The following is a 25717-nucleotide window of genomic DNA, read 5'->3' on the forward strand; positions in this document are numbered from 1 at the left end:
CTGCACATCAGAAATACATTCTTTGGATTTTACTCATTGTGGTGGAGGAAAAACAGAATTTGGCCTTAGTTAGAAAGTTAAACACAGCTTGGTGTGCTAAAAATGTCTAAATATGCATAGGAATTTCTATGGGTGCCAGTAATTGTGGCTAACATGTTTTGGGGAGATAAAACACTTATTTGATGATGGGATTTTTGGGAACACTTTATTTTGATGGTCCATTTGAGTATTAGTAGACTGTCCGCTTAATTTCCGTTGATACTGCTCCTTCAACAGACATTTAACTGACTTTAAGAAACATACTGTACATGTCAACTTAGACTAACTCCAACCCTAACCCCAACCTAACAGTCTGCTTTATAATCTAATGAGAATTAGTTGGCATGCAAATGCAATGTAACTTAAATTGAACAAACAGACCATCAAAATAAAGTGTTAAAATAAATTAAGTTGAATATTTGAAAGATGAAAAATTAAAAAGGATAAACAGTAACATTTTATTTCTACAATCATTTTGCTTATAATTACCACATGTCCCAATAATTTCGATCATGACTGTATCTTTTCAGCCCAGTTTGAACTACATGTGAAAATCAGCTATGTATATAATTTGCTGTCTTTAATTGAAGAAAAATAAAGGTTTTGAATGAAAACGTTTCTCTATCCAACAACGCAAGCGAACTGAAGCTCATCCTAGACCAGTTTTGATTGACTAAAATCCATATTTAGGCAGGTATATTTAAAGTAACACACATTTTAACAAATAAGGCTCTTGTCTTTAAGAGTTTTTGATAAATGAAATAAAAAATGTAATAATACTATAATTAAATTAAAAATACTCCAAAATGCATTATCATATTTTGAGAAAACAAGAATTGAAAGCAGGAAGTTTTCATAGAATCAGTATCTGAAAATTAATGAGAAACAAGCATTGGATATCATGCAGCAAATACCATCAAGTATTATTCCTATTCCCAGTGGTGGTCTCTTATAAAGCAGCTTTCAAATGCAGCCTTCCTCTTTTCTCATCTGTATAATAAAATAAAGTGCAACTGAATACACCACAGCTCAGGCTGAAATTCTAGAATCTGCCTCGTCTGTTTAAAGTATATTGTTGGTCATCCATTCTTAAGGTGTGATTCTCTATGTAAGCATCATATATGAAAGAGTTTTTAGATCATCAACCTGCTCTTTAATAGTCGGTCTGTGCTAATAAGTGCTCTGTATGTTTCTGCCACATAGTTTTTGTGGGGTTTTATGATATTTGTTAGAGTGGGAATCTGTCTTGTTATGATGTGCAAAGCATGAGGATTATGCTAGACCTTGAAACAAGTAGACGTGTCTGGAGTGAAAATGCGTCTATATTTTACTGTCTGGATCAGCACAGCAGTCCCAAACTAGGTATTTGTCATTTTAAATCTTTTTACATGGCCACTGTCCTTCTTACTAATAGGTTTTACAAGAACTTTTATGTTAAGCTGCTTTGACACAATCTACATTGTAAAAGCACTATTTAAATAAACCTGAATTGAATTACTTAAATTAATCCATTATGCTGTATCAGAATAAAAAAACAATTTAAAATTTTTATATTAAAGCTTTACAAAACTGAGAGTGTCTGAAAAGGATCTGAGTTAGGCACATTGTTGGCAATTTGCTATTTTGAGGCTACTGAAAGCTTGGAGACTAAAACTTAAAGCCGGTCTAAAGTCAATGGTTTATTTGTTGTTATATATGCACTAGCAATATGTGCGTTCAAAGTAAATTGATTTGTACACGTTTCTTTTACACAGAGAAAAATCTTTAAATATGAGAAATTAAAGGATTAAAATGTAAAAAGATTATTGTCTGCTTGAATATAAAAAAAGTCCCACCTTCCACACCATATGGCTCATTCGGTATATAACGCATGCTTTTTAACCTCATGCACAAACAGATCCGTTTCCACCATGATGTATCCGAAACTTGTTCTTAAAGGAGGGGAAATTTTGGGTAATGCAACTCTGATTTGCTTAATGCAAGTTACAGCCAAAAAACACCCATAACTCAATAAGAGAATAAGGACAACTTTTTTTGACCATGCACCTGGTGCACCAACTATTTTTTTTCCTCCTTAAAATAACAAAAGTGAATTCACACACATCCTAAGTGCACCTGCTCTGCGTTGTTTATAGCATCCATTTAGATCAGTAAAATGGAGCTCTTTAAGGCCCAATCCCAATTCAACCCATTAGCCCTTACCCCTACCCCTCATTTTACGTGTTCACATGAAGGGGTAGGTAGCCCTTCGAACTGAGATTTGTCAGGACCACACTCGAAACCAAGGGGTAAGAAAATTTCCCAGAATACACCAGCTACAGCGGCAGCATAGCTTCACCCAGAAGTAAGCAGATCCACAAATTATTTATTTTTTGTCATTATTATGAATTTTTACAAAAAACAAGCACGTTTTAATATATTCATAACCATGTTCATGTTTTACCGTCATGCTTTAAAAAAAACGTTAAAATAAAAAGCGCTAAATTTCGCTATGTATAATCCATAATAATAACTCCTGTATAGCAGTCCCACAACATTCTGACAATTGATGACACTGGAATACCCTGTCAGAAAGATCTAGTGGCTGGGAATGAGCTTTTTACAGTGCCTGCTATCATGTTAATGTTGTTTTTGTGTGTTTACATAGATGAATATGGCCACTGTGTAAATGCACATACAGTTACGATCTTATTGCCACATTAGATTGTTATGATAACATGATATATGTCTTCAGTGATTTCCTGAAGATAAATACCAAAAACTAACACAACTGGAATCACTACAGCAGTCATGATCGTCTGATCTCATATGAAGTAAGAGATGGCGATGACATATGATGCTGTCCCATTTCTTAGGGGTAAATTTTGAAGCCCTTTCCCTTTCACACTCGGTTACAAGGGGGGTCGATCTCCCCTATAATTCACACTCTGTTCCTATGTCTATAAAGTTTTAAAGTTTAATTTAATGCAGACTCCAAAATGCATTGTCTCTATTTGGCCCTGTAAGTTATTGTAATTACCAGACCCAAAAATTATGGAAGGATGGCACAAACCCATATGAAAATAGAAAGAGCATAAACCTGCCAGGAATAAATGTGTCGAAAAAGCTTGAATGAGATTTAAGTACTTGAGACAGTATTTTTAGTAAATGACTTCTATTTTGATCTGCTCCTTACATATTTCGTATAAAACCAGAAGACTTTAAATAATAGGTTGTTTTCACATCACGTAATTGATGACGCGCGAAATTCAGATGGAGGCCAGAAAGTGATTCTTCTGCGTAAGAATCACTATCACAACATCAAAATGTTTGTTTTATGTTGTTTATAACTGTTTAAATCGGCTAAAATAAGAAATGCTGAACAGCTTTTAAAGAATTCCAAAAGTTTTTGCTTATAAAGGGGGGAAGGTTGAAGAAACTGACTGAAAAACAAAAGAAAAGGCGGCATTACATGACTTTTATTCAATACATCTATAAGTACAAACTTTTTTTTTGGAACACGATAATTCGTTTGACAGCACCAATTAAGATTACATATAGGCCTAACTATGTGTATAAATATGTTAATGTGTTATATAAAAATAAGATACAACCGCCACCACACATATATAAAATCCAGGAGAATATAAATAACATTCCCTGCCATTTAATCACTGCAATGAAATATCCGTCTTGCTTTGCAATAATCCATGTCTACTGGCGTTTCGGCAGAATAAACAACCGCAACGTGAACATCGAGATGCGCAGCAGTGAATGCGTGTTGATAATAAGTTCATTCCCCCTTACAAAAATAAATAAATAATATAATGCAGACTATGCGTCCACGCTTTTGTACTGTATGCTTTCATCTGTTTTGTCTGGAAGGCATGGAAGACATAAATTCGCATGGGGGAACAAACTAACGTTATAGTAATATATAATCAACATGTAAACACACATAGTATAAACCACATAGTAAACACACATAGTATAAACCACATAGTAAACACACATAGTATAAACCACATAGTAAAGTGAATAATGTGAACAACTCTTTGTTAATGAATGCAGAATACTGTAGCAGAGTAAACTGATAAACTCTAATAAATACTGTAAGGTTATAGTGGAAACTGTGGTGCATTGTGAGTGTATAATTATAGCATAGAGGACTGAAGCCTATTGAATCATTTGTGTATAACTACAGTTGTGTCATATCACAGCAACAATATAATTACTATAGTAATTTAGTTGATTATCTATAGTATGCTTCCAAACACTATAGTATTTACTATAGTATTTGTCATGTAACGTAATAGCTTATACAGTATCTACCGCCTCGATGACAGGCAAATATATTTAAGTTCAGTAAAAAACTCAGCCCTCTTCATGATATAAGGATCATGCCCAACATATGTTATTTTCTATTTATATCTCCTTTGAAATATGGTATAAATCGCAAAAATACAGATTTTGCATCAGCGCCAGTGGTGTAATGGTTAGTGCATCGACACATGCATTCCGATGCTCACGGCGACCCATGTTCGATTCCCGCCTCATGGTCCTATCTCCTTCCCCTATCGCTGCTCCCCACACTTTCCTGTCAAAACTCTCTGCTGTCCTATCAATTAAAAAAATTATTATTTATTTATTTATATATATTTTTTTCTTAATACGGGCTTTGCTCCGTCTCTCATTTAGTTTCTTTACTTCCTGCCTTCCATCTGAATTTTCGCGCGTCACCAAAACCACATGATTGAAAACAACCTAATGTCATTTTGAAGTTCTTTTGTGGTGTTTTGTGTCCTTTTTAAAACATCAATTTTATTTTTGATAGTCTGTTTGATAGTTATCTTTTAATTTTCAATGATTTTCAAAGAACACGCAAGTAAATAGAACATTTTCTTGTTTTGGTGAAACAATCTGTCCGCTGTTGTCCGATTCATCACAATCTTAAACACATGGATTTGTTTTTCTGACCATCTGTTCTTACTGTAAATGAGAGACGTCAACAGTAAGGCTTTTTCTCTTGTGTGAATTACTCATCTGTATCAGTAAAATGTTGTTATTGACCAGCACAACACTAAAAGAGGCTGTATCTTTGTTCCGACTCCCACATATCAAGAGCTTCTTGCCGATTCTGCAAATAGCACAAAAACTCATTTCACAGAGAGCAAGTTGAATGCAAATGAACATCAACAGTGAACAGATAGCACAAAATCCTCCCATGCTATGGATTCTGACTATATGGGATATACTGAATAAATGCTTTCAGTCACACTTTAGCATTTGACTGAGAAGATGCTTTTCAAGCACAGGTGGTGTGGAATCAGTTTGCGATGCCTCCGTAAGCGCTTGAATGGATATGTGGAAGCACTTTTCCATATATTTCTTAGGCTGGGTTCAGACATGGGTCAGACCAGCTATTACACTAGTATACATAATGAATTTTGAAAGCTTTGAAGGGCTATTTTCATGTAAACATGCTATTTATTATGCTGATAAAATGTATCCTTTATCTCAGAGATTCTCAACCACTAGTGGGCCTCAGCAATCCTTCAGGTGGGCCGCGAGATAACTTAAAATGAACTCTCAATATTATACTATAATTTTTGGATTTCATTATTAATATGCTATATTAAAACAATCGAAGTAATGCACTTTCTCCTGTTCTCTGATTAATTACTCAAACTCGGTGCAAAACAGCCTCATGACCGCATCTGCAACTAGTACACGTAAGTCTGTTCATTCACAAACTATGCGTGAAGTGAAAGTATTGTGTATTTTTGTATGAACTATGTAATTCATTCGCACGGTTGTTCAAATGAATGTCCGGTGAGTGTTTTATAACGGACGCAACCATACAGGAGGATCTAGCGAGGCTCAATGGTGAATGCTACTCATAAAAAATGCTACTTTGTTGATGTTGATTTCCGCTCAGAGTTTACTTTATTTCAACTGTGAGCGTACAGTGCGCAATGGCAAAAATGTAAGACGCAGCAGGCGAGGTGAGCAGAGTGCATAAGCAGTGTGCAAAAAGCTTGTGGCCATTAGTAAACCATTCAAAAAAGGTGCCTCTCAACGCAAAAAACGCGTTAGGTGTGATCGGACCCTTAGCCTGCACCTTACCATCTTTATCTGAATGTGGCAATATTTTTATTTTGAAACATTTATTTGAATGTGGCATCATAATATTGTGCTTTACAGAGGTATGTGAATTATCCTCGGACAGAGACTCCTCCCCTCCCCATCAGCCAATTACTGTGAGCTTAGTTAGTGACATCATCTATAGCAATGAGTTCATCCCTGTCCTTACTCTTAGCCAAAGATTCTAGAATACACAAGACTTGTCACTAGTATCTTTTTGAATGGGGAAAAGTGTAACAGTCAATATGGTGAATAAAACCCGCCTTCTAGTACAGGAGCCAATCATCGATCGCTATAGACTAACGATACTCCGGGGGAGGGGCTCAGACCAGATGTGAGTTTGTAGATTTTGTGTGATTTGAAAGTTTAGAAATGAAACTAAAGGGTCAGTTGTTGTTTAATTTTATTGGTGATTCCTAATATGAAATTTAAGCATAAGCTTGGCTAGCAGTTTTGGAGCATTTGATGTTTTCCCATTCAAGCAGAATGCCCGAGCATGCTGCATTTCAAAGATGGCCGCCGAGTGAAATGACTTGCCTTAAGGCTTAAAGGGACTTTGTCTTAGCTTAAGACATCTCTGTTGCTTAGTAAAAGTCTGTCTCTGCTGTTTTATGAAAAAGTTTTAAGAGAAAACGCTGAGCTAAAACCTTTACTCCTAGTGGTACATTGTAAAAAAATATCTGTTAATTACCAGTTTACGGTGATTTACTTACGGTTCTGAATTGCATTATGGAACCTTGATCTCTGCTCTGTCAACATTTGATGTTGCAAATTTAACTCTGCAGTTTAACAAAGTGATTTTTATAGACATTTTACTAGTTTAAAATAATATAATGTATAAGAAATAACATATAGAGAAATAAATCTGTAAAATAACAAAACATGTATTGGCAGTTTATTACATGGTGTTTGTACTGTAATGTACAACAACAAACCAGACAATATATCACTTTAAACTATTAAAAATGCCACTTTTTCCAACTTTTTAAGGTTAAAAGTTGTCAGAACAATTATCAAGGCCTCATAATGTGATTCAAAACCATAAATAAATTGGGGAAAATAAAAACATCAATCACTAAATATGGAAAACTGCTAATTTATGCGTATTTTTTACACTGTAAGATAAAATGTTTTGTGAATACACGGCCAGATCCAATCCATCTTTTTGTTTTCATTTAGGATTTCAGTGTGTGACGAGGACAAATTCCGCCACAACGAATTCATCGGCGAAACCCGCATCCCCCTGAAGAAACTCAAACCCAACCAGACCAAGAACTTCAGCAACTGTTTGGAGAAACAACTTCCTGTGAGTTAAACAATCTTCCACACAATTCATCTCTAGGAAATGAATCAGTCTGCAGACGGAAGCTGCTAGTCCTGTTAATCATCAGTGTCGTTGTCTGTGAGTGAGGGGGAGATTGAAGGAAGTTTGAGAGCTTCATAAAGAGATTGAGATATCAGATTGATTAGGAGTGACTCTCATTAGAATCAACATACTAATTAGAAATCAATTATGATAGGAGCAACATCCTCACATCCATCAAGCATATGAGACAAACATGACAGGTTTACAAACGCCACAGTACAATACAATGTATTACAGGCATAGGTTGCCTGAGAATAAAAAAACCTACAACCATGCACACAATTTCTGCTTGTATCTCTTGACTCAAAGCAGTTCAATTCTAAACCTGCCACATCCTCGATGAAATATATATTTTCCTATTGGTAATATGCAATCATTAATGTATGAGGGGTACAGTCCCATAATGTATATGTATGTAAGTGAGTGTACCTGCATCATAGCTCATATCTGAAATCTCCTTCAGGTCACAAACTAAAGCCAGCTCAGCAGGAAGTCTTTTTCAGTAGCGTGGCTTTTGGCGCTAGAATCAGCAAAAACCACTGCTTTATTCACCTTATTTTTCATGTAGGAGCGGGTGCTGCCGTTAGCCGTGGTTCTACTGTCATGCATAAAAAACACAATAACTTCCAGGGCCTGATCAGTGTTTGTCAGGGCGTCCTTGGAGCCAAAGACTTTGCTTTATTTTTGGCCAGTTTGCGCTGAATACTTTGAGCTAAAGCCAAGTGGAAAGGTGAAAACCAAGATGGCGTCAGGTAAAGAGGGTCTGCAGCAAGATGCCCATTTACTATAGTGATGGGACGTCGGATCATTTTACTGACTCTGACCTTTGAGTCTAGTTCATCAAGATGTAATTTTGTTCAACTTGTGAAAATATTATTAAAATGTTACGAGTTGCTTCCAAACTCATCTACAACTAGCCTAAACGTTGATCATGCTACAAATAAGTCATGATTAGAATGCTAAAAGAAAGAGAAAATAATCATTTATTGTTACCTGAGTTTTTGTCCATGAACTGACGTGTCTTCAAATTCGAATCGTTCGTTGACGTGACACTAGCTGTTTCCATCCAAAAATGTGAATTAAAATTATGCACAACACTGGAATATTGCGTTAAAGAAGTACGAAAAAGCTGCGTTTCCATCCAACAAGTCAAAGAGAACAAATCGTCATTTCCTAATTAACTGGCGCCAAATAATAATATTAAAAATGGAATTTGCTGCGGTAGGAGAAACTGTGTGAATCTTTTTTTTTTATTTAATAAATTACTTGCGCCTCAGAAGACAATGCTGACATGCAATGAACGCATGGTGGCTTTTAAAGTCATAAGAAGCGGAGCACAGATGCTCTTGACTATGCTGGAGGTAATTAATAATATAATAACACTAATACTGAAATGGTTAAGGCATTTAAAAAGACCAAATCAACATTTCAGATGTTTTACAATGTGCTCAGCCTGCTGATTTGTCCATTCACACACGTTTTTATGATCACATGATCTTTTATAACAAAATCACATGACCTTTTTTAATACGCATACTGGAATTTGTTCAGTAAAAGTGTTTCCATCGTAGTTTATCCTCATCTTTTCTTATCGAATAAAAAGTTTATCCTACTATGCGCATATGTTTTTTATGTTTAGTCTCATATAAGCATAACCAATGCACACAATCTGAGCTGAAAGGACCCATGATTTGTTCACTTATTGAGTCTTCATGTTTTTAAGTCGAGATAGCATGTAGAGATGACTCAAACCGACGACTCAAGAAATTAAAGGATCAAATCTTTGATCCTTCTCTGACTGCATGATTGGTTTATGTCTTTCACATGATGAACAAATGACTCAAACTGAGGACTCAAGAAATGAATGGATCAAATCCTTTTCCGGCTCTGACAGCACATGATTGCTTTATGTCTTTCACATGATGAACGAACGACTCAAACGAACTCATTTTCTCTTGTGCAAATGTGCACACACGCGAATGAACAAATCACTCCCTGAGAGGACTCATCGTTCTTGAGTCACATCAGAATTAACGAATTACTCTAGAACGACCCATCACTAATTTACTATTGCAGTTAAAAAAGTAAAGAAAGCACAGACAGTATTGGTCAGTGGAAGATATCAGGGCTCTACTAAGCATATGTGCTGAGAAGAATGTTTGACGGCATCTGCCGCAACAAGGGAGTTATAAAATACATGATTACCAAGCTTGGGAATATACAACGCACAACAGTACACAAATGGGAAAAGTTTAAAAATGTGTGTGATCCCATTAAAGGGATCCTATTTTGCCGTTTTACAAGATGTAAATGAGGTATTTTGTTTCTCTAGAATGTGTCTGTGAAGTTTCAGCTCAAAATGCCCACCAGATCATGTAATATACCCTGTTGTAAATGTTTTTTTTGGGGGATCCGAAGAAATTGTAGCTGTTTTTAGCATCTGTACCTTTAAATGCAAATGAGCTGGTTCCCCCCCTGCCACTGTTAACACGGCACAATGACAGCGACTCAGACATGGATGAAACAGAGATTCAGTTTCTGAGTCAAAAATACCACATTAAAGGAAGTTTCTGTATGGCTATTTGATGCATTTGTTGTGGATTTATTCAGCCTTTCTGCAACAATGAATGAGCCACACTCAAATGCCATTACAAACTTCCCTACACACACACACATTACCACAGTTTTTGCTTGTCTACTCACAATATGGGACTCCTTTTCTGTGATTGAAGCATCCTCAATTATAGCTGTTCGCTACGCACACATACACACACATTTAACTTTGTGCAGTTTTTGCATGTCTACTCACAATATGGAACTCCTTTTGTGTGATTGAAGCATCCTCAATTATAGTTGACATTATCCAGCGGTGGTGATTCGAATGGTTAATTAAAAAAATTGTACGCGAGAAGTACCTGGATGACCTTCTACTTCCAGCGAGATTTTAAAGTTTTAAAGAGATTTTAAAATGGATGCTATGCTATCCCATGATGCACAGTGAGAGAATCCATGAATGGAAGTGAAGCGATGTAGTACGTTCTAGTCATACTATTCACATTCATACTGTATAGAATGTACTTTTATAACGGTTGAGTAGTACATTCAAATTCAAATGTAGTACCTACTAAGCGATTCGGGTGCAGCCATAGTGTTTTACCAGCTGCTACATCACAGTGTGGACCAAAATAGCTAAAACAAGTCACGTGCGAGTAAACTCTCCTCACATTGGTCAGAGTTTCACGGTTTATTTTGCTTATTTTAATTTATGACGATGAGCAATAAGACATTATAAACGAAAAGCTGTGCTAAGCTACATCGTCACTAAATATAGAGCAGAGGTAAGACTTTCTCATACATAGCAGTTGGCTTATGCATTATAGGCTTTACATTATAGAGAGAAATAACAGATAAACTAAGAATGCAGTTCGGTCAGTAACGGATAAAAAGCTCTCTAATGCTTTCACTTTCGTATTTGACATGAAACGCACATTTACCGGTAGGAATGACCTCCTGCCCTACTCATAATTCTCTTCAAATAGCTGTATATATGCCTATGACATATCCACGATACACTGTGATATAGCCTGGCTCAAATTGTAACGTTTTCTCACTACAATCGATCAACTCCAGAGTTCGTTTCAATCGAGCCGAGACCACCTTATTCAGGCGATCTCGGACCGATTGTTTTGGCGCAGATCCGAGCACGATTGCTGGTTTCACATATGCCAAACGAACTGCGCTAACGAGCAGGTTCTGAAACAAAAGTCTTGGTGTGAAAGCACCCTTAAAGTGGGGTGCAATCTATTGGCCCTACAATGAAAACGCAGCATTTGGCCCCGCTGCTAGAGCTCTGAAGCTATTAGCCCTGGCCAGCCCGATGAACGCCCTGTCTCTCATGGGCCCGATAATAAAAAAACAGTCATTGAAACTGAAATGAGACATCCGTTCTTATACAATTCCATTCATTTTTAGTCTTACGAGCTTGTTATGCTGCTATCATATTCCTTCAATTTTAATGTATTGTCATAAACACACTGCTTTGTAGCGCTAGTAGTTTGACCGTTTACTGCCAGTTGTTATTCCTAGTCATTTACCCATAGTGGCAAATTAATCTGAAGTCTTGAAACATTCACAAAATAAAGCTTACATCTACATTATAATATAAAATATAAGCAGGATATGTTCTAGCAGGACAAGAAGGAAAACGCTGAGGAAAGCAATTCGATACACTTCATTGTAGGCATGTCTGCTTCATTTAAGGGTGATGGATGTGGATTTAAAGGGATGATTACAGTGTCAAAGTGCTCCGTGGATTGACAGGATGAGCAGGTACAGGGTGAAGGATGATTTCATCTAGGACCTTTTCTCAGAGTACCTTCTGCTTGAAAGGAAGTTGTCATATAAATCAAGATATTTTCAGAAGCTGATTGAATTAAGTTGAAATAATCATTCATTCATTCATTTTCTTTTCGGCTTAGTCCCTTTATTAATCCAGGGGTGCTACAGCAGAATGAACCACCAACTTATCCAGCACATGTTTTACACAGCGGATGCCCTTCCAGCTGCAACCCATCTCTGGGAAACATCCATACACACTCATTCACACTCATACACAACGGATAATTTAGCCTACCCAATTCACCTATACCGCATGTCTTTGGACTGTGGGGGAAACCGGAGCACCCAGAGGAAACCCACGTGAACGCAAGGAGAACATGCAAACTCCACACAGAAACGCCAACTGACCCAGCCGAGGCTCGAACCAGCGACCTTCTTGCTGTGAGCGACAGCACTACCTACTGCGCCACTGCGTCGTCCAAGTTGAAATAATGCTTACTGTTATTGCTATTACACATCTCTCTGAATGCTTGATTCTCATTGGTCAGTTGAAACATTCCAGTCTATTACTGTAAATAATGATTTACTGCTCACCCATTTTTTCCATGTGTTGATTGCAAAAGTAATAGTATGCTATTTTCATTAGTTTTTGGTGTGGGAATTAAAAAAAAAACATTTTAAGACAAGACAACCAGCCTTGAGATTTAATGCAACATTAGAAATTTTGATTTGCAAAGAACATATTTAACAATTTGACAAGTCTAATGTGCTTATTGGATTTAGTAAGGTAAAGTACTGCAAATAAAATAGTTAAAAATATATAAAAAGATTTTCTGAGCAGCAAGGTAATACCTGTAGTGTTCCTGAAGCAGTTAATGCAATTACAGCTTTACAACTAGTTGCTGCAGAACACTGAACTGCCACTGTCCACACTAATATGTTCATTCATTCATTTTTCTTGAGCTTAGTCTCTAGTTATCAGAGGACACCACAGCGGAATGAACGGCCAACTATTCCAGCATATGTTTTAAGCAGTGGATGCCCTTCCAGCTGCAACCCAGTACTGGGAAACACCCATTCACTCTCGCATTCACACACACACACACAAACTAATACACTATGGCCAATTTAGTTTATCCAATTCACCTATAGTGGATGTCTTTGGACTGTGGGGGAAATCGGAACCCGCGAAACCCACATGAATTAAAAAAAATTCCAAATATTATTACCAATTCTGCTAAAATGGAGGACAACATTGTACAGCAGCTGTTTTGGATGCTCTCCATTTGGAAAGCATTATTAAAGGGTAATGTCAGTTAGTACATGCTCCAGACTGCTGTGTTTTGGCATGTCTCCCAGTTGTATATTCTCCCTTGTTTTGAAACTTTATACTTCTGCGTTACTAAAAATTTTACGCAATTTACCTCACTGTCCGTTCATTTAAAAAGAATGCTTCCTCAGCATATTGCCACAATTTCTTAGCCAGAAAGTAAATAAATTCCAGACTAGAGTTAAAAGTATCTTAACACATGTGCAGTATAGGGATGGAAGCAGATGAAGCGTCAAGCGTGAGTGATTTACATGTTAAGTCAATGCAAAGACGTGAATAGACAGCATGCGGCTCTATTTGTATGAATGAGGTGGTGCGAATGATGGGATTTATGAAGCCGGAAAAACAAAGGAGCAAATGATTCTTTCAGCAACCTAAATGATGTACAAACTGCCATGTTTAACTATTATCATGATGTTTTGGACCATTCTGAACTCGGAGTGACAGAATTACTTTCTAACAGAGGTTACATGTGCCGGTGAAGATTAAAGATACAGATGAGAGGTTTGCTCTGACTGTGAGCTATATGTTGCTTGCTTTTGAAGCCAAATAAAGACTAAATGTCTGCTGTGTGCAGTTATTCTTTATTTGGTAACATATCGGAGACTGTAAGGGTCAGTAGGTTATTTCTCACATCATTGATCTGTAGTTATAATCAAATCATGTTCATAGAAAGTTTAGTCATGAACATTTATATGCAAGTATTTATGTGTGTAAAGCATCTGTTTTGTGAGAAGTGCTTCTCATATGATATGTGAACAACCCGAACAGATTTACCTTGTCATTTCCTCGAGTGAGAATGACGTCGACTGAAACTTTCTGTTGTACACGTTGCCCACCATTGGTACCATTTTGGCAGTGGAAACGCAAGCTTGATAAAGGTGACCGGTACCAACCCGTACCGTACTGTACCACCAAGTACAGTGTAACAAATGATTCATTTGTCTGTGAGTACACATAAGTTAAAGTGACTTAATATAAAGTGGGACCAAAAAAACATTGCCATGGCTTCATAAAATTATAGTTGTCACATGGATTAATTCAATAACTTTTTTACAACCTTTCTGGAACTTCAAAGTGCCAGTTGCTTAGTCTGTCAGTGGAACAGAGAAGTCATAAAAAGTTTTGCTGTTACTTTTATGTAACAATTTTAAAAACAAGTAACAGACACAATGGTGTCTACAAAAAAAATGAAGTCAAAGCAGAATTACAGCTTTAGAAGCACAAGAGTGCAGCATTTTCCTCCAGAATTAGTTTGTTTCTAAACTAATTTGTTGTTATGAGCGATGCCATGAGCACATTTACATGTACACCAATATGTAGATAACTATTCAAAATCAGCTCATTAAAACCTGTTTAATGATTTACATGCAAACAATAAATAGAAGAAAATCACATATTTTATTTATTCATTTATCAGTTGATTTCCCCATGATGATGCTTCATAAACTTAAGCATCCACGTATTACACTGAAGAGAATAATATCTATGTATGATAGTTATGACGGTTTAAAAAAGTATTTAAAACCCCAAAATAAAGTTCCAAACATCAATTCTGGAGGAGCCTAGTCATTCAGACCTGTCAGTCGTTATCCCGAGTGTATATAAGCATCAGTTTACAAGCATACGTTTTTCCTTTCAAGTGGGGTTTCTCAAGTGGAGCCTTGGGTTTAAGCCCCCTTCAAGAACAACAAGCCACAATATTTAGTTTCTGCAACTGTATAATTTGTCCTTCATCTGCATTGTGATGATACCAGATATTTATAATTTACTGGGTCAAAAATAAAATGACTAAGTGTGTTCAATATATTTGCTTCCCTACAGCAATGCACATGCGATTTCCACTTAAATATTACAGGTCTACTAGATCAGCACAAACCATTTTAGAGGAATATAGAGGAGGGGAAATTGACTAAAGGGAACATTGTCTCACTTTAATAAGCTGAATAAATGCAGGTCAATAAATGCAGGGCTAAAATCTAGGTGTGATGATCAGTTTATAAGCCATCTATGATTTATTATCACTTTTAAAGGTGTTGATCGATGCCCAGCAAACAATTTTGTGTTTAATAGATGTCTAATAGACATCTAAACGTAGACAGCTTGTCTAAAGCAAGGCTAAACTGTCAGTGAAAATCTAATAGACATCTAAAAATAGCCCAAAACTAGACTAGACAGATTTTATATGTGTAGTCATTCATTTCTGTTTATTTGATGAGTAGTTTTGGCCTATTCTTAGACGTCTATTAGATTTTCACTGACAGCCCCAATTTAGCCTTGTTTTAGCCAGGACGACTATGTTTAGACGTCTATTAAACATCTTTAAAAACAAAAAATGCTTGCTGTGGTGAGTTATCGGTCCATCCACGACACATCTAATAGTTTTAATGTTTGTAAAGAGATCTCTCTCACTAACTTCTCCATCTCGATAAGATTCAAAAAGGTCAAATGAGTGATCAGAGTCCGAGTTTAACAATGCCAATTCCAATGCCAAACAAAGTCCATTCAGGACATGTGATAGGGATTCCCTTACCCTAATACACCTTAACTCTTGTGTACTGTTCAGATTGACTACCCTTACATTATGTTGGTGGCTGTTTTTGCCCCATTGACTGCCTTTATAATGACATTTTTTTATTGCAAAGCCATGACAACATATAATCATGCATTCTTGATTGTTGGTGGGTTTCCCTGCTGGGAATGTGTAATTTTTATTGTTGATCATCAATTGGTAGCATTAACCCTTCATATAGGCCTGTGCAAAAAAGTTTCAGGCCTTTATATGGAGTTCTATGGGGGTTAAACATCAGATTATATTGTGTGTGCATAAATACACTTAATTTAGCCCCTTTCACACATACAGACCTTTCCAGAAAATTACCGATTATTTTTCAGAAAGGTCTGTATGTGTGAACAGGCGCTTTTTGAAAATACCGATAAATTCGTTCTGCCACTTTTTCAGAAAGAGAAGTTGTAACATTACCGGTAATTTGCTGGAATGCTGCGCTGTGTGAACATACGAAGGAAGATTGCCGGAAAGAACGCGTTCACGTCTAGATGGCGCTGACGTGAGATGTCTACTTTAGCCAATCAGAACACTCAGACGCATTCACATCCACGCAGTTTATGAAAATAAAAGCCGTTGAATATTTTTCCAGACACATTTAGCTGCTAGATGTTAGTCAGATAACGTTTCTATGTTCCTTCTTAATGCCAACTGTGTAAAAAAAATTGATAAAATACATTTTGTCAGTTTATCATTAGTCAGTACTAGCCTTGTGCCGGTATTCGGTAATGCGATAAATCACGGTAATGAATATGCACGATATTGTTATCGCGGGCACTTCAAAATACTGTGAAAAATAATAGATCCGAATTTATATTCTTAGAACGCGCCTTAGCTTATTGTCCATCAACCGCTTGAAGAAACACTGCGTATATGCTGCGCAGAACTGATGCGCACTCTGATGTAAACAATCCCCACATGTAGAAGCCGTGTGCGCGCTGCCTGCCACGGCACTATAATCCTCACACGCAGGGGCGGACTTGCCATCTGGCAGACCAGGCACGTTCCCGGTGGGCCGACGTACTTTTTGGGCCGGGCTGATCATCGTCTTATGATTTGATCGGCCCATAAAAGGCTTAGCAGCCTATCGTTTTTTTCTGCCTTATTGATTGACGCTGCTGTGATCTGTGACTCTCTGAAAGTAGATGCTTTTTTTCCCGGACAGACAGACCGGGCCGGTCCATGTGACACTCTGCACCTCATTGGCTCTTTTCGGTATTGACATTGGGCTGGCCCAATCACAAACTCCTATTTTGGACTCCATGTGAGCGTGTGTCGTCTGTGTGTATTTGTCAAAATAGTCGAGAGTCAGAGAGAAGAAACGCAAGGGAGGCGCAGAGAAATCGCGGGAAATACACCGGCGTTTCATTTAGCGATTCTGAAAAGTTCTCTGTTCATTCTAGTACACGGCTAAAAACGCAAATCACGTGACCACACGCTCTCTGCCCACAGCTGCAGCCACTAGTTCAGCGGGTAAGCATTAACCCCAGGTGAGAGTATAGTGCATGTCAGACAGTTCATCTGCTGGATGATCTCATCTCACTATAGTTGTTAAACGTGATATTGAATTCATCTTGTTGTCTCTATCTAACAATTCTTATGTCTTTTGAATCACTTGTTCTCAGTTAACTGTTTTGGCTGAGTGCAAAGATAAGCTAATATATTAATTTATGTAACCACATACACTGATTCTGCACATTGACTGATTGCTAACCTTTATCGTTTAAATTTAATGTACGTTATACTGTTATAATGGCCATTATTGGTTATTAAAACTGATATTCTGCAAAAGAGACAGTGTAAATCAGATATCAAAATGAAACAAATTTGACTTATATTATGTTTTCATTGTTTAGATAGTGAAACAGCAAGCAGGATGAGGTGAAAGGTTAAAATGTATCACTGTTCCCTTTGAAGATTTACCCATGCATTAGCAGGCAGTTTTTGTTATGTTTATTATTGAATAAGCTAAATTGACTGTAGTGTATGAGTGTGTGTGAATGAGTGTGTATGGGTGATTTCCAATATTGGGTTGTGGCTGGAAAGGCATCTGCTGCATAAAACATGCTGGAATAGTTGGCAGTTCATTCCACGATTGCTGATCGAAGACGGTTTCCCTTGCACATTCACTTTGATATAATTGCTCAAGTTTACTTTTATATTGTGTATTGTTTTATTTGTATTTATTTGTATTTAAATGTTTGAAGTACTTTTAGTTAATTAAAAAGTTATTAAAGTTACTAAGTTGACGAAACTGAAGTTTTTTTGTGTTTTTTTACCTGTTTCTCTAGTAAAATTACAATATCGTGATAATACCGTATACCGTGATAAAAGCTCAATCAATTAATCGCAGCATGAAAATGTGATACCGGCACATGCCTAGTCAGTACTCATAATTTGTACAGTTCAGTTCAGTCGTACGGAACTGTACAATTTTAAAAATGAGGTGTGACACCAAACCCTATCCCTAAACCCAACCATCATAGGGCAATAAGCAAATGAGATTGCACAAATTCATATGAATTAGCCACTAAATCAAAAAGTTACGAATTACCGTGAGATTATGTTGCGCACAAACACACAAACACTATACTCCATATAGAAGGCAGAAACTAAGCTTTTTTTGCACTGCAACTGATAATCAAGTATAAAAATGACTAGTTTGACCTTTTCCCAACATAGAAAACCAGCAACAATCAAGAATGCATGATTATATGGTGTCTAGTTTTGCAATCTAAAAATGTGGTTATAAAGCAGGGGTGTAAAACTCAGTTCCTGAAAGGCCGCAGCCCTACACAGTTTAGTTCCAACCCTGCTTCAACACACTTGCCTGTAGGTTTTAAACAAGCCTAAAGGACTCAATTAGTAAGATCAGGTGTGTTTAATTAGGGCTGGAACTAAACTGTGCAGAGCTGCGGCCCTGCAGGAACGGAGTTTGACACCCCTGTTATAAAGGAAAGGGTAAAAACATTCACGAACATAACAAAAGCGTAGAAAATTTTCCTAGAGTGTATTGTTGAATATTTGAACATGTTAAAAGCATTTTCCCAAAATATTTGACAAAATGAGATTGTACGAAATAAGATTCCATAAGCTGAAATTGTTGTGGCCAAATTGTTGTGGCCAAATTAATATTCAAAATCACCCCAGAGTGGATGAAAACATCCTCAACAGCACGCAAAGGTTAATCACAGATTACCATGAACATTTGTCAATGGTGGGGAAGAAATCACGATTTCAGTAGGGAAAGAGTTACAAAATATGCATATTTTACAGGCTCTGGTCTGATTGAACTCGGGTCACCATAAGCACAGCAGTTCTATGCGTCACTGCACTTAACCACTGGGCTTTTAGTTCCAACAAACAATAATTACATTTGACTAAGGGTGTACTCACACTAGGCACGGCTGTCTTGAACCGTGCTCAGGCACGATTGTCCCCCCTCCCATCTCCCCCAACGGCCTGCACTCACACTGTATTTTACCTTCCGAGCATGAGCTCGCTTACGTCATCAGTGATTCAGTTTAACAGAAGAGAAGCGCTCTCGCTCAGTACAGTCAAAGAGCATAGAATCACCAGGAGGCGACACTCTAGTGCGATTTGGGAAACAGCCACTAGATGGCGCGGCGGCCATTTTAGAATGAAAAGTCTGTAAAATAAACTATTAAAAGTGCTGAGGATTGTGATAGTAAGTGTTGTGTTGTCGTCTTTCAGGTTGTATATCAGCTTTAATGCACTTTTTAAATAAATAAATAAATAAAGCAGATGCTAGCCATTGTGACAGCAATAAGATCCAATGGACGGCCGATCGCTTTCACTCCAAAATGGTGGAATCACAGGGCTGTTGCTGGGCGCTGCTGTTGCAATAGAACGTTCTATTGAGTGTCGCCTCTTGGTCAAAGACTATAGAAAACACAAGACATGTCACTCATACTTTTGAATGAGGAAAAGTGTAACTGTCAATATGGCGAATGAAGCACCGCCTTCTAGTACAGGAGCCAATCAGCGACCGCTATATGGTGAATAAAGACTGACGAATCAGCGATTGCTATAGAATGACAATTCTCATTGCTTTAATTCAGGGTTTCTGCAGGTTTCACAGAGTTAAATTTAAGACTTTTTAAGATATTTTAAGACCATTATAAATGAAATCTTAGACCCATAAAGGGCTAAAGGCTAAGGAATTTTTCAAATGGCCCAGAAGGAAAAGATTTTTATTTGCCCTATCAAAAATAATAATAATTTAATACATTTAATAATACAATAACAATATTTTTTAAACATATTTAAGATTATATTTCTTAGCTAACTATTTTAAATATTGTGTAAAAACAAGGAAGCTCTACTTGTATCCAAACACTTTTTTTCCAAGATAAACTTTCGGTAAAATAAAAAAAGAACAAATGTTTTAAAAGTTTTGAAACTATAACAAACTAAATCTATGCACAATAATCTGTCCAGGTCAGTGTCCTCAGCAGTAAACACATGGAGCACTTTTAAGCAAATGTTATTGTAAGGAAAATTAAACCATTATGATAAATAGAGTTAAAAATTACGTTCTTTAAATAAAAAGTTAAAAGTTTTATTGAGATGATTGTTGGTGATTGTATGGGTTTTGTCCAGATTTATTAGCAATACATGAACAAAGGAAAATTAAAGACCTGTTAAAAAAGATTTAAGATCTACAACACAATATTTTAGTAAATTTAGGACTAATTAAGGCCTAAAATTTGGATTTTGAGATTTAAGACATTTTAAGACTTTTTAAGACCCTGCAGAAACTGTGTAATTAACTGACCCTGTTAATTACATTGTTTTGTATTATTTTAAGTCGTTTGTGATGTTGTGACATGCATCTTTAATAAACTATAACATTCATGTTCATTGAAAAGTAAGAATGAATAATAAATAAAGAGTTTAGATGCAAAAACCTCTAAATGCCGCTTGTTATTTTCTTCTAAAATTAGCTTTTTTTCCAACTCTTGTGTGTAGGCTCAGTAATTTTACTTTATTATTGACAAATAAGTTATTTTCATTGCCTTTAAAGTAAAATAGCTGAACATAAACACAGGAGGCTGAAAAATGCTAATTTTAGGTGAAAATTTCAGATGGCATTTAGAGGTTTTTGCATCTGAACTCTTCAAATCCTTATGAAACAGTCCCTTAAAAGTGACGTCGGGTCTCCAGTTTCGCACTCAGGCGTGCTTTGCACTCACACTACAAGTGTACCACGCCAAAGCCCAACTGAACCGCGCTCTGGTACCCCTTTCTAACCTGGCCAGGGCCAACCAACTAAACCTGGGCGCGATTCGGAACACTCACACTTGTGAAATCAACCAGAAAACTTGTCTGGGCATGGTTCGAATAGCCTATTGTGAGTACACACTAATGTACTCCAACCCTGAAATTTTAAGATGTTTTGAAAAGTCAGGGAGCGTTATTCGTAGCCTGCTATTAATTATCTGTCACCCACCAGTAAGATCAACACAGAGACTGATCTGGGATATGCTTTCAGCGCTGCAGTACAGAAAGAGTTGTTAAAAGTACAACACAAAGACTGACTTGGGATCTGCTCTTAGCCCTAAGACTGACTCCACCAGCTGGCAAACAGTATGAACCATGTTTGTTGTGTGAAGCGACTCTGCAATGTGTATGCGAGCGTGTGTGTGTGTGATCTCCAGTGGGGACGGAAATGAGACAGCAGTGTGTGGGGGATGAGCAGAGACGCCTCCTCCACAGCTAATTAACTTCATGCTTGACGGCTTTGGTGGCTCCACAAAGTTCTGAGCGTGCGAGAGAGAGAGAGAGAGAGAGAGAGAGAGAGCAGAGATTTACCTCACATTCAACAGTTGAGATGATCTCTGCTCTGGTTCTGCGCTGCCATAAAATGTCTAGACAAGAAAACATTGGGACGAAGAGGAGAGTGGTGCATGAAACTAATTGAGCGAATGAATTACCAACGGGGACATTCGATTTAATAGATATTTCTTCCTATTTATGAGCTGACAATGCATAAAACTGCAACAAATGAATATTGTAATTCAGTAACACTTTCTAAGTCTATGCTTAGAATGAATTATAAGTCAGTTTATAAGCATTCATAATCGAGCACAGCAATTATATAAATGTATTTATGAATGCGCAACAACACCTATACTGTATTATTAAGACAGTGCTATACATTTATAATAATCATAATAATTTTAATTCTTATTAGTTATGCATGTTGTTTCGTAATAAACATGTTGAACAGCCGCATCACCCTGTAGACAAGACTGGTTACTCACTGAAGCAAAGCAGGGCTGAGACTGGTCAGTACCTGGATGGGAGACCACATGAGATAAACTAGGTTGCTGTTGGAAGAGGTGTTAGTGAGGCCAGCAGCGGGAGCTCAAATTGTGTTCCGTGTGAGTCCTATAGCCCCGGTATAGCGAAGGGGACACTATACTGACAGTGAGCGCCTTTCGGATGAGATGTTAAACCAAAGACTCTCTGTGGTCATTAAAAATCCCATGGCACTTCTTGTAAAGAGTAGTCTTGGCCAAATTTTCTCCATAGGCCCTCTCCATCATGGCCTCCCAATCATCCCTTTAAAATATGACAGTTTATTTTACCCCAGTATTTTCTGGAATTTCTGCACTAGCCTGTTGCTACTGATGGCACTAGCGGTTACAATGGTCTTTCATCTCGTTTTATGCTTGAACAACTAAATGAATACTTTAGTCTATTTAACTGAATGTATTTTAATTACATTACAACATCGATGCTGTAAAAACGACCTTGTGAAATTGAAATTAGTTACATTAAGCGGGAGCACACTGGCGCCATTGTCCTGTGGCTGCCGTCACACCATCTATGTCGTCACCCCCCCCCCCCCAATGATTGATAAGTACTTTGGGTGTATGGCCATACACAATAAATGCGCTATATAAATACACAATACATTCATTACATGTTCATAACACATACAAATACAGTTTTCACTTTACACAAAGCCACAAGTTAGGGATGCAATGATTTTAGATTGTGGTTGTACGATTATAGTCTGAGGAATAATCACTCTTTCATAGTGAGCACAATTATTACACATTCATTATTTCAAAACTCTACTAGTTTAGACAATCATATGAAAACTCCCTATATTTGAAAGTGTTATTTAATGCTGCTCAGTAAGCAAATAATACAGCACAAAATAATAATAAAACAAACAATAGTCCATTTCTCTCTTTGGACTTAAAAATAAGTGGAAAAAAGTTTTTGGCACTTCAACATAAATAATAATTTAACACTGAAAATAAATGACAGAACAATGAATGAATGAATAAATAAATAAAAATAAGAATTGACAAAAAAAGTATTTGTCGAATGTAAATCTAAGCATCATATTAGCTACTGTAAGTATTTTCCTTTTAAAGAGAACCAAGGCTGCTGAATCGCTGTCTGAAAGGTGCTTTTGATCAACTATATTATAAACTTGTTTGGTATTTTTCATTTTATTTAATTTTTCTCTTTGGAGTAGAAATGTGTATATTCACCACCCCCCCCCCCCCCCCCCAATACCCAAAACGGTAGACTCATCATTGAAACGGTAGGCTACAAATAATTAATTTGTTTAATTAATTTAACTCCGCCTATGAAGATCGCGATCTTTCACATTAGACATCGTACGATGCCAAATTGGTCGACATCGCCCAACCCTAGCATGCAAAAGACGCAACATATGAACGGCCCTTAATTAATAGTCTCAGTCATAGTTAATTCAGTGTGCGCGTTAGCCTCAGTTTACAAGCTTCGAACTTTAAACTAGCACACAGTTGGCATACAGTTTTGTTCAGTGCACGAACACGGTGTTGAGAAGCCTTTACGATTAACCATGATGAATTAAAGCAAGGTTAATAGTGAAATCGGTCAATCGTTGCATTCCTTGCAATCAATTATTTATTTATACAGGTTAGTAACTGTGTTATAACTCACAATACGTATTTATAAAGCAACAGGGCTGTTATAAATAATTGTAACTATACCATAACATTTTACATTGGAGACTGTATCTTTATGAATACAATCATAACTGACTTATTAATACTTATAAATCACTGTATAATGATGTTAAGAACATGCATTGAAAAATGAAAGGCATTACTAATAATGTGTTAATAACACTTTTATAAATGTAGCTATAACTGTCATTATAATATAGATTTACAGATACATTTCTAAAACTGTTATGCTCAGTTATAAATAATTATAAACAGTTATAACTCATTATGTAAGCATGGGTTTTATATAAATATTTTTAAGTTACATATTTAAGTTAACACTTAAGTTTTAGTTCATCCCAAAAATCTACATTTTAAATGACATTTCTTCTTCAGGAGCATATTATAACAACATGTAAGTCAATGGATGTTGGTGTTTTAAGAGTCAAAATAAACTAATACAGGCAAAACAAAAGGAGTCCCCATGTAGTTTTGAATTTACGTTTTTTATACTGTAAAAGTACCGGACGTGATTTTATGAATCTCCAACAACCACAGTTTAGGCGAAAAATCTGCTCTTTGTTAAAGCAAAATGTCATGTTTTAGATAGCCTGCGAGCTACTTATGCAGGTATTTTCAACTAGTGTGTCTATTTCAGCAATCAAATGAGCCACCTAATTAGATCTGAGCTTTAGATCACCTGCTCAAAGCCACTGTTGTTGTATAAAAGAGTGTCATTATTAATGCCGTTTTAAAAATATATATATTATGATGTGTGATAAATCTTGTAAGTAGTCTATATACAGTTTATCTATATTAACGGTTGTATTTTGTACACTGAACAAGAATAAAGCCAATCAAATTGAGAGACCCATATTAGATGGAAGTCTCATGCAGGGATGAACGTAGCCAAAGATGATCAGTGATTTTGTGTTTGAAATTACAAAACCATTAGTTTGGTGATCCACTTCATTTTATTGCATCAAGCTTAATGTTAAATGATATTAAAGACCTAGTCCACCCAAAATTCTCACTGCTCATTTAGTTTCTTTTTTTTAACACAAATAAGTTATTTTGAAAAATCTGGGTGGGTAGCGCTGTCGCCTCAGAGCAAGAAGGTCACTGGTTTGAGCCTCGGCTGGGTCAGTAGGCATTTCTGTGTGAAGCTTGCAAGTCATGCGGTACAGGTGAATTGGGTAAGCTAAATTGGCCGTAGTGTTTGAGTGTGAATGGGAATGTATGGGTCTTTCCCAGTGATGGGTTGCAGCTAGAAGGGCATCAGCTGTGTAAAACATATGCTGGATAAGTTGACAGTTCATTTCACTGTGGCGACCCCAGATTAATAAAGGGATTAAACCAAAGAGAAAATGAATGAATGAAAAATGTTGGTAACCAGTAACCATTAACTTCCATAGTATTTGTTTTTATAATATGGAATATGTTATTTGAAGTATCTTTTGTGTTCGCTAGAAAAAAGTTTTGAAACCGCTTGATGGTGAATGAATACAAATCTTCATTTTTAGAAAAAACATCCCTTTAAAGGGGACCTATTATGCCCCTTTTTACAAGATGTCAAATAAGTCTCTAATGTCCCTAGAGGAATGTGTGAAGTTTCAGCTCAAAATACCACACAAATAATGTTTTATAACTCTTAGAAACTCTTTGTTTAATAACTCTTTGATCCTAATTGTGCAATTTTGGTGACTGTCTCTTTAAATTCAAATGAGATTGTGCTCTTTTCAAAAGAGGGCGAAGCTACAAATGCCTGTGTGTCAGCGTAGTGGCAGATTCAAAAACAAGATTAACATCCTATGCTAATGAGGGAGAGATTGTCACTAATGGGTGGGGCTTTTCTCCTCTGTCTTTATGAAGTGTGATTCTAAAAAATAAAATGACTCAACTTTTGCCATTTGAAGCTGACTATAACCACAGACTGTTGCCAAACAACTGTTTAAATCACTTATAAAAGTGATATT

At 36.7% G+C, this 25717-nt stretch overlaps 1 protein-coding gene across 5 annotated transcripts in view; it reads left to right on the forward strand.

Annotated features, from left to right (window-relative positions):
- Positions 1 to 25717, forward strand: part of doc2b (double C2-like domains, beta) — a 460613-nt gene that overhangs the window by 424150 nt on the left and 10746 nt on the right. For all 5 annotated transcript variants that reach the window (XM_056458622.1, XM_056458623.1, XM_056458620.1 and 2 more), the window contains one exon: positions 7342 to 7468. In XM_056458622.1, the coding sequence (XP_056314597.1) occupies positions 7342 to 7468 (127 nt within the window). The remainder of the gene's footprint in view (positions 1 to 7341; positions 7469 to 25717) is intronic.

Source organism: Danio aesculapii, chromosome 5 (genome assembly GCF_903798145.1).
Source record: "Danio aesculapii chromosome 5, fDanAes4.1, whole genome shotgun sequence".
Taxonomy (NCBI): domain Eukaryota; kingdom Metazoa; phylum Chordata; class Actinopteri; order Cypriniformes; family Danionidae; genus Danio; species Danio aesculapii.